Here is a 12,398-nt window from a genome sequence, read left to right on the forward strand (position 1 = left end):
TATGACTGAAAATTCTTATGCTAAATTAAATTATTTCCTCATCAGTGTTTATGGTCGTGATATTTTTTGGTGATATACAGCTTGATCGGCACGTGCTTTTCCACAATAAATGGCTTCTCAACATACACTGGATAGGGCTTTTCCACATGTACCGGGTATGGCTTAGGAATCTCAATAACCTTGACGTGATTATGATGATGATGATGGTGCGCGTGCTCGTGTTCTTCAATGTGAGTTTCGTGGCCTCCATCGTGTCCTCCATCGCGACCTTCTTGATTACCTCCTTCATGACCACCCTCCTGAACTACTTCGTAGCTCTCGTCATCTTTCTTCGAATGTCCTTTCTCGTTGGATTCAACACTGTGAGTGCTGATTCCATGCAGAGATCGGGCTGTTCCAAAGGAAGCTGGCTTCCATGCCTCTTGATGACCCTGATCCCCTCCGTAGCCTCCCTCGCTGTGCCATTCGTGAACTGCTGGCGCTGCCAGTAATTGCTGCATGTGTTGGAAGTGATCCTGTGAAAGTTGATAGTGGTGTTGTTGTGGTTGATGTTGTTCAGCATCGTGACCTGAGCTCCAGGCTCCAGAAAAGGACCTCTCCTGGATTCCTGGACCACCGTAATATCCACCCATTAATCCAGTATACTGCCATAGATCGCGTTTGCCAACTGCTTTACTCTCCTGATCGATTGCGGCAGAGTCAACAGCTACGCCAGCAACGAAGGCAATCACCAATGATGATAGAATGGTCTGGGAGAAAAAGAACAATGAATCTACTTTTTCTTAACCAGAACAAATTACAATTTGAGTTGTCGATTCAAACTCACCTGCATTGTATTGCTCCCTGGACTAAGAAAGTTGGAATGCACACTGGAACAACGACAAAATGGAACTGATGCTTTCCAGTGGGCTCAACCTTGGTTTTATAAGCGACATACAAGCAAATAGGCGAACATCATTCAGCGTAATGGTTGCGTCTTCACGGTAGTTAAACCATCGCACCAACCTTAAAAAAATGCATCCAAACTTTACCAGCAACTTGCCTTTCCGATCTCTCTGGGCCACACGCAGGAATGATGGTTTTTTTCTTATGTGTAATGGAAAATGGTCAGTAATTGGAATGCTCCTATATGGTAATTAACATGTTTGGGGTTTTCCCAAATTTGTTTACCATATGATCAACGTTTCGTTCATCAATTAAGATATTGAAATTTCTCATCAGCAAATGAAACACCTTTTTAAAGTAATAAGGTTACTACAATGAAACACAGAAGAAACTTTTTTTTCCTTTATTTTGAAACATATTTAGGCAGACTCATAGTTATATTTTTATATAGTTTTTGTAAAAATTATTCTACATATCGCTGAAATATTTTAAGATGTATGAAAAGTGAACGTTTGACATATTTTTAGAATTGTTTTTGTTGTTTCTCAACCCCGGCCTTAGACAGTTTTATGTTACAAAACTACTACTTGAGCTAAGATTATTTTTTCTCAAATAATCAATTTAGATTTTTAGATAGAAAAAAAAAACATAGATCAAGAATTAGCGCCGATGTGGTCTATCAGATAAACTGGCGCGAATCTGGTTTTGGTATGCCAGGCGTATTGGGTTCCGGTATCGGCAAGAGAACTTTTGGGTTCAAATCCCATTTGTGGCTGACAGGTAAGATGTGTTTCCTCTTGTAACTGACTATATTATATAAGAATGTTCAATCAGTTGCAAGCTGGCCAGGTACATATATGTATATACGGATGCCGAAATACCTGTCGTAAATTCATAACACTGAAAATGTGAATAATTTTATACAGTTGCGGAACTGATTGACTCGTTCTCCAAATAGAACTCACACCTACATAAAACATATTCATTACATGACAGTTCACACGAAGCCATGGTGTCAGGTATGTGATGATTTGCATTGAAGATTAGCCGAACTCATGATCTAAAGAATGCAATTTAGCGCATTCGTTGGTGAAACTGCAGTGATTCCACTCACCCATGGTGGATTATCTACATGCATACAGAAAAAAAACATAAATCAAGGCTTTCAGAGGGTACAAAATGGATAGTTTTTCGGAAAATAGGTCCATTTGCAGTCAATTTCTGATGTTTTTAAGTTTCTCTTAGCTGTAAGTTTTGACAACTGCTTGTCAAACAGTTTTCATTATTAGAGATAAATAGATTTACATTTTTTGAAACATTTTGTGCCAAAAGTATGTAAAAATAAAGATTGGCAATGGTATAATGCCAATTTTAGTAAACTACGTCAAAAGGCAGCATTGGACTCTAGCGAATTTATTACGACCAAACGATAGACAAGATTTTCATCATGTTTGACTCTTATATTTTGAAAAGAATAAAGAGATTTTTCCACCGAAAATGAAAGTTAACATATATTTCTTGAAACAATTATTTTAGAGACTTTAAGTCTCCACAAGTTGTAAGTCTTTTTTAAATATTTTTTTTAAGTCTACTGTTTAAAAACTTGAAAGTTGAATATAAAGATTTGTTCGCCAAAAATCATTGAATATGCGAAGAAAAAAAACTGCATTATTTTATGTTTAACGAAGACAAAACTGATGATTGATACATAGTTTTAAAAAATATCTAATCTAAAGTTCAATTTATGTATCAATGAATATTCAATCGAAATCTTAAAATTCCAATTCCCTAAACAGGGCATTATTTTGGATATTGTTCAATATTCAATTACAAGAATTCATGTAGACTCAGAATGTCAGATGAAAATAATAATAATAATAATAATAATAATAATTATAATAATAATAATAATAATAATAATAATAATAATAATAATAATAATAATAATAATAATAATAATAATAATAATAATAATAATAATAATAATAATAATAATAATAATAATAATAATAATAATAATAATAATAATAATAATAATAATAATAATAATAATAATAATAATAATAATAATAATAATAATAATAATAATAATAATAATAATAATAATAATAATAATAATAATAATAATAATAATAATAATAATAATAATAATAATAATAATAATAATAATAATAATAATAATAATAATAATAATAATAATAATAATAATAATAATAATAATAATAATAATAATAATAATAATAATAATAATAATAATAATAATAATAATAATAATAATAATAATAATAATAATAATAATAATAATAATAATAATAATTATAATAATAATAATATATCTCATTAGATAAGTCGATTTGGGGTCATTTGTTTATTTCTAAAAACCTGGGGTCTTAAAAGCTTCATTCCAAAACTCAACCATGATTCATTGCCGAATTTACAAGTAAAGTTTACATGAGTAAATTTTTTCTCTTAGGTTTGTATGGGAAAATTTAATATTTTGTTCTGAAAAATCATGGTCATTTTTATTTCTTCTGTTGAACCAAGCTTGCTAATGGTTTTTGTGCCAATTTTAAAATTGTTCAGTGACTGACTCCTGCAGCACTGATGTAGCTCTGTTCACTAACTCCTGTAGCATAGTTGGTAATGCGTTGGCCTTATAAGCCCGAGGTTGCGGGTTCGAAACCTATACAGAGCAGTTCGTATTTTTTACGACATTTTCCAAGAATAGAGTTTTTTTTTATGTTCTTTAACTTCTCTGTCAAACAAACCTCAGCTGATTTCCAATAGAAAAAGGATATTGAAAAAAACTAAACCATCTTTGATAAAGTAATATGAAACATTAAGATAATGATCTAATTAATTTTAGCTTGAATTATTTGGATTGATGTAAATGCGCTTTTATAACATATTGCAATTTGTATATGCTCTTCTATCATATTTTGAATACAAGAGTATAAAATTTTCAACTGAGATTTTAAGCAAACTCATCATAGGATTCAGTGGGCAAATTTACAAAGTGCAACTACTATATCCAATCTTTTAAAATTATTTTATCCTGAGAATAAGTTGTGGTGCAAAGCTAACGTCATATTTGAATTAAGTACAAGATTCAGTAAGAAGAATGTTTTTTCTACTCTGATATATGGCTTAGACTTATGAGATGGTTTTCTTTAAGAAATTTGAAATCTAAAATTTATATTATAATGGGTTTGTTCATCCGCAAACCTACTAAGTAATAAGACGTTTATTCATTTTAGAATCTAATTTCATATTCAAAATATAAACCGAACAATTTTGACCAAAATATAATAAACCTATACTATATTCATTACGTCGTATGAAACAAAATGTAAACAAAAAATTTTTATTACGAAAAAAAAATACAAAAACTAGCAATTATCACAAATTCTTTCCATTTAGATAAAATGTAGCCTGGACAACATATTCTATATGTAAAATAGATATTTTAAAGTTGTGTTGATAACTTTCTTAATCTTTCATTATGGTAAAAAAAAAAAGACAATTAGCCGGTTTTGGTTCATATAGACCCAGATTACTATTTCTGTTGTATCTAAAAAATAACTGAACTGATTTGCATAAATAATTTCATTTTGAAATCGTCTTAATCTATTTTTGAATAAAATTAAATATTATATCAATGTTGGTGTCTGAAAATTGAGCCGAAAGACAAAATTGTCAAAAAAAAAAGATGGCGTTTTTAAACAAAGATCGTGACCATCCCTATTGAAATAATTGAATTTCAATCTTAAAATTAAATTTTGGCTGATTTGCAGATTTATTTTGAAAAATAAAAAATCTTGTGTACGATATCGCATGCCATAAATGAAAATATAAAGAAAATTGAAAAATTTTAGATGATCCTCTCCGAAACAATTGTTTTTTTTTACTGAACAATTAGCTTATACCTTTTTCTAAAACTAGGCTGATAAATAATTTATTTAATAAAAATATGAAAACCAATGATAAACTAAATAACATTTTTGGTGTTATTTTTATCACATTAAGAACTGACTCCGGTTACACTATTCATAAATTTAAAAACAAGAAACTGTAGAGATCAAGCAAAAGTCAGAAAATTTCAGTTATCTAGCTTTAGCCGTTCCTGGGATATCGCATCGAGAAGGTACTGTTTGTGTCATAAAGACGCTATCCGCAAATGAAGGTTGAAATGGTAATTTTCTTCTTTTTTTTTTCATTTAAAACGTTTAAATTTTAATTTCGAGAGATTGCTGAATGCTGAATGCACAAATTTTTTAGAAACTGCAAATCAGATTATTTCGTTTACATTTTTGAGTTCAAAATCCCTAATTTATCCTCAGATCTACAAACAGAACAAAAATCTACAATCATTTGAATCTGAGGGATGGCAGACCGAAAAAAACTTTTTTTACAGAATATTTTCTTGTGTGAAGTTTTCCCAACAGTCTGAGTCTATGATTGGTTTTGGCCAAAATTCACCGTACTTGACCTTAGCCCTTTAATGCGTGATTTTTTATAATGAGTTAAGTAATTATTGATTTAGTGAAAAAATAACATTTTAATTCTCATAACAAAAATGCATAGGATTGAAGCCGTTATTTTCCTATAACCAAACTCAATAATTTGAGTTTTTTAAATTGTCATCTTATAAATACTTAAAAAAAATTATAAATTTATAAGCTCAGCAGTTGCATCAAATACTAATTTCATGACCATGTTCTCGTGGCGCAATTTTCTTATTTCTAAATAAAAGCACAGTTTTGAGTTCTTTTAATCAGGAAATTATTAAAAATTTCTTGCAAAACAATGATCATTCAGACGAAAAATGTATCTTTATAGACTCTAGGGGTCAAGTGATCCCATAACATACATTTTGGAAAACTGTATTCTTGTGAAAATTGAGATTTTACTATTGCTTTAAAAATATGGTTTTATGAACTTCATAAATGAAGCATAATAAGAAGTTCTTGTTATATTCTAAAGATTAACAAATTGTAATCAATATTTTTATTTAAAAAAAACTGTGACTTTTTTTAGCTTTGTGAAAGTTTGAATAAATAAAAGTAAACATTAGTTTCTGGAGAAAGAAGATGTAAAAAAAAACATTTCTTGTTTTTATTCAGTTCAATCGTCATGTAAAATTATAAGATAACTTGAAACTTACAATATTTCTAAAATTTAAAACAAAATAAAAGAGAGTGAAAAAAATTGGAAACCATTCGAAATTATGAATTTTTTAAGAGCTTCGCTAAAATAAATAACAATGGGTAATCTAGAAAACTACCTTTACAAGCATATGTATAAGTAAAAATAAAACAAAATTATTGTATGCCCTCTCGACAGTCAATTTTGAGGAAATAAAACAAAAATGGAAAAAAACAACTGTAGTTACTTTAATTTTACCAATCTGCAATACTGAGTTTCTCTTTTGATTTTGTATTCCAAATTCAGTACCAAATTTGAAATACGAATTGAAATTTTTCCAGCTGATAGAACCGAAGTCTTATACTATTGATGCTGAGGTAGGAATTTCTATTTTATAATTGTTCTCTGCTGAAGTAAAAATCCTGAATTCAGCATAACATTTTCCAATTGACCGTCCATCCTTAAATTATGTTCACCATAAAACATTCTCGAAGTTATGAATGATTCTTTAAAAATATATATTTCTTCTTGTCTTCTTCTAGATTTGAAAACAGAGATTAAATCTCTTTAGATATTAGTCTTGTGTGTTCTTTCAGTTTGATGATTTTGATTGAGAACTCGAGATCATTTTCAAAAGTACTTAATTTATTTGGATTCCTTTTCTATTTTTTTTTACTAATGACTCATTTTTAACTTTTTTCTCATTTGGAAAAACTTTTTCAGAAAAGTTTCTGTATTTAATATTTGATCCAATGAGAATCTTTTTCTCGATCAAAAATTGTTATCGACATTACATTTAAACTTTTTTGAACATTGCATGAAAACGTTTTTTGTGTTTTCAATTAATATATTACTTAATATTTTAATTATTTTTTAATATAAACATTTCAATAAAAATGTATACAATTTGCGATTCTTGATTGTTATTTTGATTCTCAATTTTGTATATTAAATTTATTTGTAATCTTGATTTTTTTAAACTAACGACTCTTTTTACTACTTATGGCAGTCGTGTCTAAATTTGATTTCAATTATGATTCGAATTTAAGACACTGAATTGATTTTTGGATAGTTCTGGATAAAATCTGAATTATGATTTTGAATTAAACATTTTGAATCTTTTTTTATCTGTATCTCCATGGAATAGAAATTGAATTTTTTTGGTTATTTTTCTTTGATTTTTTGATTTTCAATCTGAAATTATAATGTAACTTCTCAATTGTCACGAGGAAAATAATTATTTTATTTTCGATGAAGTACTTACTATGACACACTGGGAAGAAATTCAAAATATTTATTTGCTCATCTTTGATTTTTCGAAAAAAAAAAACGAACATTTTATTTGGTAATAGAGTTGTTAAATATATTTAAAAAATGAATTTTGCATTAAACTTCATATCAGAGATTACATTTTCGATTAGTTGTCATTTTCAGTTCCTTCGTATGTTCAAAATATTAGGGGAGGAGCGGGCTATATGCGCCTATTAAGCAGAACACTGATTTAATCAAATATCTCATCGAATATGTGTACAAAAACTATATTCATGTGTGCAGGCATCTGTTTTCTATACATTGGAGTAATTTTTATGTTAACATTTTCTTCTGTTTCCAAGAAAACGATTTTATTATAAGTGTTGTCCAAAATGCCGAACCTCAAACCATGCGGGCTAAATGCGCCTATTTATTTTTTGAACAAAATTTCTGTTTTTTTGGGCAATATTTCCATATAATTTCATTGAAATGCTAGAAAGTAATAATTTCCGTACGACAAAGCTGGAGTTTTATAAAAATCTATTATATTATAATTTTATGGAATAAAACAAAAGTTAGGGTTGCCATATTATGGAGGCAGTTCATCCATGAGAAAAACTTTATCAAATCTGTTTTTAGATCTTCAATTCTCTCTTAAGATGTTATTCAGCTAAGATTTGAAGGTTCAATGATAAAAATCATTTATTTATTCTATTTGACCTTTTTTTTAGGATGGAGGCATTTTACAAACATGATGGGGGCATACAAAAACACTCTATTATTCCACTATATAATCATTATTAAACCTCCACAAAAGCTGAAATATGTTAAATTTCTTAAGTTCATTTGAGTAAGAAACAAAAACAATCCTAGTTTTTGTTTTAAGCTTCTTTACGTATAATTTTTAAAAGTCGAAATATTACATCAAAATGTATGAAAACCTTGTACGATTTTTTAAATTTTTTTGAGTTTGTAAATTCATAAAATTCTTTCTTGCCTTATGTCGTAAGCGTATCACCCTCAAAATACATTGGTCAGATTAGCTGTCTAGTCATCCATTTCCCCAAACAGCCGTAGGGTCATTTAACCCGATAGGCCCATTTAGGAAACCTTTCCCTTATGTTTTTCTCCGAAATGGTATATGGAATATAATGACTTTTAGGGGCACCCGAGACGGCCTTATTAGGCCCTGGCGATAACTTAAAAATTAAAATTTTAATTTTCATGAGATAATAGGATTGTTGTTTTGTTCTATTTGGCATTTTTTTCTATTTTTCAAGAACATTTGATCTATGTAAATTAATAACCTGCATAATCACCTACATTCACTACAGTAAGATATTCCAGTTTCGAGATATAGCTGAGGAATCAAGTATCCTCATTCTCCCCTACTGTAAGTAACTCAAGAAAAGTAATTTGGTGAAATTTGACCCAGGGAATTGAAAGTTTCAACTATTTTAAATTGGAGGATCTACGTTTTTTTGGATCTTAAGCTAGTTTGTGCTAAAGTGTTCAGGATATTTTCTGTTACACCATATTATGTTAAAAAGTTCTCATTTCCGAATTTTAAGTGGATTTCAGTCATGCAAGAGTAAAATGTTAGTTGCAAGTGTTCTTTTCAAATACTTTATATTCAGTTCTTTTATGGAATTACTCATCAAATTTACAGCCTTACCAATCTAATGTGACTCAAGAGTTATTCTAAACAGTTAGAAACTAATCAATGATGGGAGTGATACTTCTTCTTGATCAGAAGTTTGACGGGCGTGTGTTTCTCCACAAAAATCGGCTTCTTAACGTAAACGGTATAGGGCTTGGCCACATGCACCGGATATGGCTTGGGAACCTCGATGACCTTAATGGTGGTATGATGGTGATGATGATGGTGATCGTGTTCGTTTAAGTAGACATGAGCTTCATGTCCCTTTCCGTGGCTTCCGGCATCATGTCCTCCACTCTTGGAGTGTCCCTTTTCACCGGAGTCATGGCCTATCGTGTGTACGACGATGGGAGTCTTGAATTGCATTGGCATCCACGAGTGCTCCTGATGGCCACCATCCCAACCTTCAGCCGCCGGAAGTTGAGTTTTCAGCTGCTGCAGCTTTTGAGGAGCCTGATAATGGTGGCTTTCTTCCGCACCTCCATTCGATGATCCTAGGCCGCTGTGATATCCGCCGGAAATCCCAGCATATTGCCATAGATCTCGTTTGACCACTGATTTACTCCCCTGATTGAATTCGGCAGAGTCAACAGCTACAATTGCCACAATGGCAAGAACAAAGGCTGATAGAACGGTCTAGAATAGACAAAAAGTTAATATTCAAATTCAGGCTTTTCTAATTATTTTTTTTTATTTTTTAACAAACCTGCATCGTTTTGCTTTCGGTACCAAAACTTGGAAAACACACCCTGGAACAACGACGAAATGTGACTGATGCTAACCGATGAGTTGAACCTTGATTTTATAAGCCTCAAGAAAGTAATTTTTCATACGTGTATATCGTTCCACATAATGGCAGGAATTTGGTGGTAATGAAATCATGGATTGAACGCCCCAAAAACTGCATCTACTTTTCGGCAGCTAATGCCCAAAAACATCGCCCAGTTGAGACCCAGAAATGATGCATTATTTAACGTAAATCAACCACAGATTCAATACGCTTAGCGCCCAGCCAACCAACCCAAATCCAAGCACCCATGCGTTCCTACATGTGTGTGGATCCAAAAATGGGCCTATTATGCGACAGTGCGTATGGTGGATTTAGTTTGCCATTTTTGCTCGCACTCCATTTTTTAATCTTTCTTGATATTAGGACCCGGTTGTTGAACTTTTTAGCAAAGGAAAATGTTGTGGTTGCCGATATTTTATTACATTCATGTTCACCAGATTCCTATAGTTTTATTTCTTTAATAAAAAATCTGATGTATGTTGTTGAATTAAATCAAGGCCGTGCACACGGAGGGGGGGGGGGAGAGGTTTAGGGGTTTTACCTCCCCCCACATGGGGATTTTTTCGAAGTTGATTTTTCAACGTAGTAACGGGATATTACTTGATCTTAAAAGGTTTTAAATAAGTGTTAACAAACAAGTCAGAGAATGAATCTTAAACAACCTTCGAGACATTTCATTTCACGGCACTACATAGGTAGATATATGCCGTTCACGTATGGAAACTTATTTTAAATTGTGAATTTCAATTTCCAATTCAATCAAACTTTTGTATTGAAACTTAAAAAAAGACACACAAATACCCTACTTTGCCTTTAGAATGGGTTTTTACTATATAGAAGTATAACTAAACAAGTTCAGAGTTTGAAACCAACCATTTTAATTCCAAAATTAATTCCTCGAATACTAATTTTGTACATCAACAAGTTGGAAGCCATGTATCAGGTGTTTGCCACTCACGATGGCCATCCGAATTAGTACAACAAAATCTTTAACCTAGTATCATCTTTCTGTATAACTACAAATTTTGATATAAATCGTGCAGATTGTAACGATGTAACATGTTTTCTCCGTGCATAAACACTACCTTAAGGCAACTCCCTATCGTTCCTGGTCTCTGAAACTGACTCAGCTAGAGACGCAGAGTAACTTGGTAGCGAGAATGCGATCAAGTTTGGGGCCGTCAATAAATGACGGACTTAAAGAAAGAGGAAGCAAAACGGACCTACCGATAGTCCTCGGGTCGTGATCGTATTCTTGGGGTTAAGAGTCCCATTGCAAGTAGGCCTCGTTCATTTAGAATCTGACCATACGAGAGTTATCACGGTGCGAAAACAGAAAGTTATAAAAAAACGTGCTTAAGTCGTGTAGAGCCCACTTGTAAGTTACAGAGCAGTTTAAAGTGAGTTAGTATTAAATATTGTATATATTTTATTTAGGCTCATTCACTATTTAGAAACGCGATTATAAAAAGTTTTTAATAGTGCATAAAAGAAATATCAAGGTAACTATTTGTGACTGGACCTATGGTCGCACATGTTTTACAAGTTGTTTTTTTCCGTGCTCTCGAAGGTTTCCCTTCGAGAAGGGAGTACCCAACCCGGGTCATCAACAGCTAAGTGAGCATCCCTCGTTGGAAGGCACCGTAGTCGAAATCTGGCCGTGCAACCCCGACCGAAGTCGAAAAGTTGGGTTGTGGTCGCGACTAAACATCGTGGTCATCGAATGAGGTGAACAACATAATTTCCCCTTTCACCCACTCAATCGGCAATCGTTCGAAGCCGGTACAAGAACCATCGTAAACGTCGCATGAAACCGTTTGCGATTGGACCGCCCTCTGACGGTCCCTGGCAACATCATCGAATTAACCCGGTACGAGCCGGGTAAAGAAAAAAACAACTTCCGATAACGACAGCACCACCGCAAGCGCTTGCTCAAGAATAAGGTTAGGTAGACATAAGACACCAATGAAATTTGTAATTACTAACCTCCCCCACCATCACTCAATTAAAAAGTTAAAAGGATTTCGCTCTAGTGGTCAATTTTAAACTCGAGATTTCCTTGTTCCGCGTATTTCGGGATCCGTGTAGTATAGGCTCTAGCGAGGAAAACCTACAAAGGACACCTCGCTACCCTGTTGGATGTTGCTGTTTGTTGTAGGATCATTCGTTAGGTTTGGGTTTGTCTTCTCTTTCGTTTAGAACGTGTTCTTGCGATCAAGGCCTGCCCTGAGGTCTCTGGCTGGGTACGGGTATTTCTATAGGGACAAATTGCTACTCCACGGTACTCTCGGGTACCTGGCGCATGAAGTGGAGGATCGTTAAGGAATTGCCTCCTACTACCTTCCCCCCCGTTACATTTGGCGCCCAACTAACGGTTTATCTGAATTAGTAAATTTTTGTATTTTAGATTTTTTTTTTCTCAGTAATAAGTTCATGTATGATAGTATAATTAAGATTGTGGGATTTCTACTGATCTAGTTTTTAACTTTAACACATATTTTTTTCTCTCTAGCATTTTTTTTTTCTCAATTTTGATTGGAAGACGTGAATAGGTATTTCTCAATTAACGGCTACTTTCAGAAACGCAGTGGATGATTTGTTTTATATGGACTGGTTTTTTTTTTCTTTAATTTAGTATTTGTTGCATTTTTTCTTAATTATTTTATT

General features: G+C 32.2%; 2 protein-coding genes and 1 long non-coding RNA gene across 3 annotated transcripts; 1 reads left to right on the top strand and 2 right to left on the bottom strand.

Moving 5' to 3' along the window:
• Positions 1 to 41: 41 nt before the first annotated feature.
• LOC129742963 (histidine-rich glycoprotein-like) lies at positions 42 to 874 on the bottom strand. Its single transcript, XM_055734906.1, has 2 exons — positions 827 to 874; positions 42 to 749 (listed from the first exon to the last, which is right to left on the bottom strand). The coding sequence occupies exons 1-2, from the start codon at positions 830 to 832 to the stop codon at positions 42 to 44; spliced, it is 714 nt and encodes a 237-aa protein (XP_055590881.1). The 5' UTR covers positions 833 to 874.
• An 8,127-nt stretch (positions 875 to 9,001) lies between these two features.
• Positions 9,002 to 9,653, bottom strand: LOC129742964 (transcription factor Sox-1-like). Its single transcript, XM_055734907.1, has 2 exons — positions 9,648 to 9,653; positions 9,002 to 9,577 (listed from the first exon to the last, which is right to left on the bottom strand). The coding sequence occupies exons 1-2, from the start codon at positions 9,651 to 9,653 to the stop codon at positions 9,002 to 9,004; spliced, it is 582 nt and encodes a 193-aa protein (XP_055590882.1).
• Positions 9,654 to 11,040: 1,387 nt separating this feature from the next.
• On the top strand, positions 11,041 to 12,048 carry LOC129748540 (uncharacterized). The gene is made up of 3 exons (XR_008737761.1): positions 11,041 to 11,109; positions 11,169 to 11,233; positions 11,302 to 12,048. It is a non-coding gene; the product is annotated as an uncharacterized LOC129748540 (long non-coding RNA).
• The last annotated feature ends 350 nt before the right edge of the window (positions 12,049 to 12,398 follow it).

Source organism: Uranotaenia lowii, chromosome 2 (genome assembly GCF_029784155.1).
Source record: "Uranotaenia lowii strain MFRU-FL chromosome 2, ASM2978415v1, whole genome shotgun sequence".
Lineage (NCBI taxonomy): Eukaryota > Metazoa > Arthropoda > Insecta > Diptera > Culicidae > Uranotaenia > Uranotaenia lowii.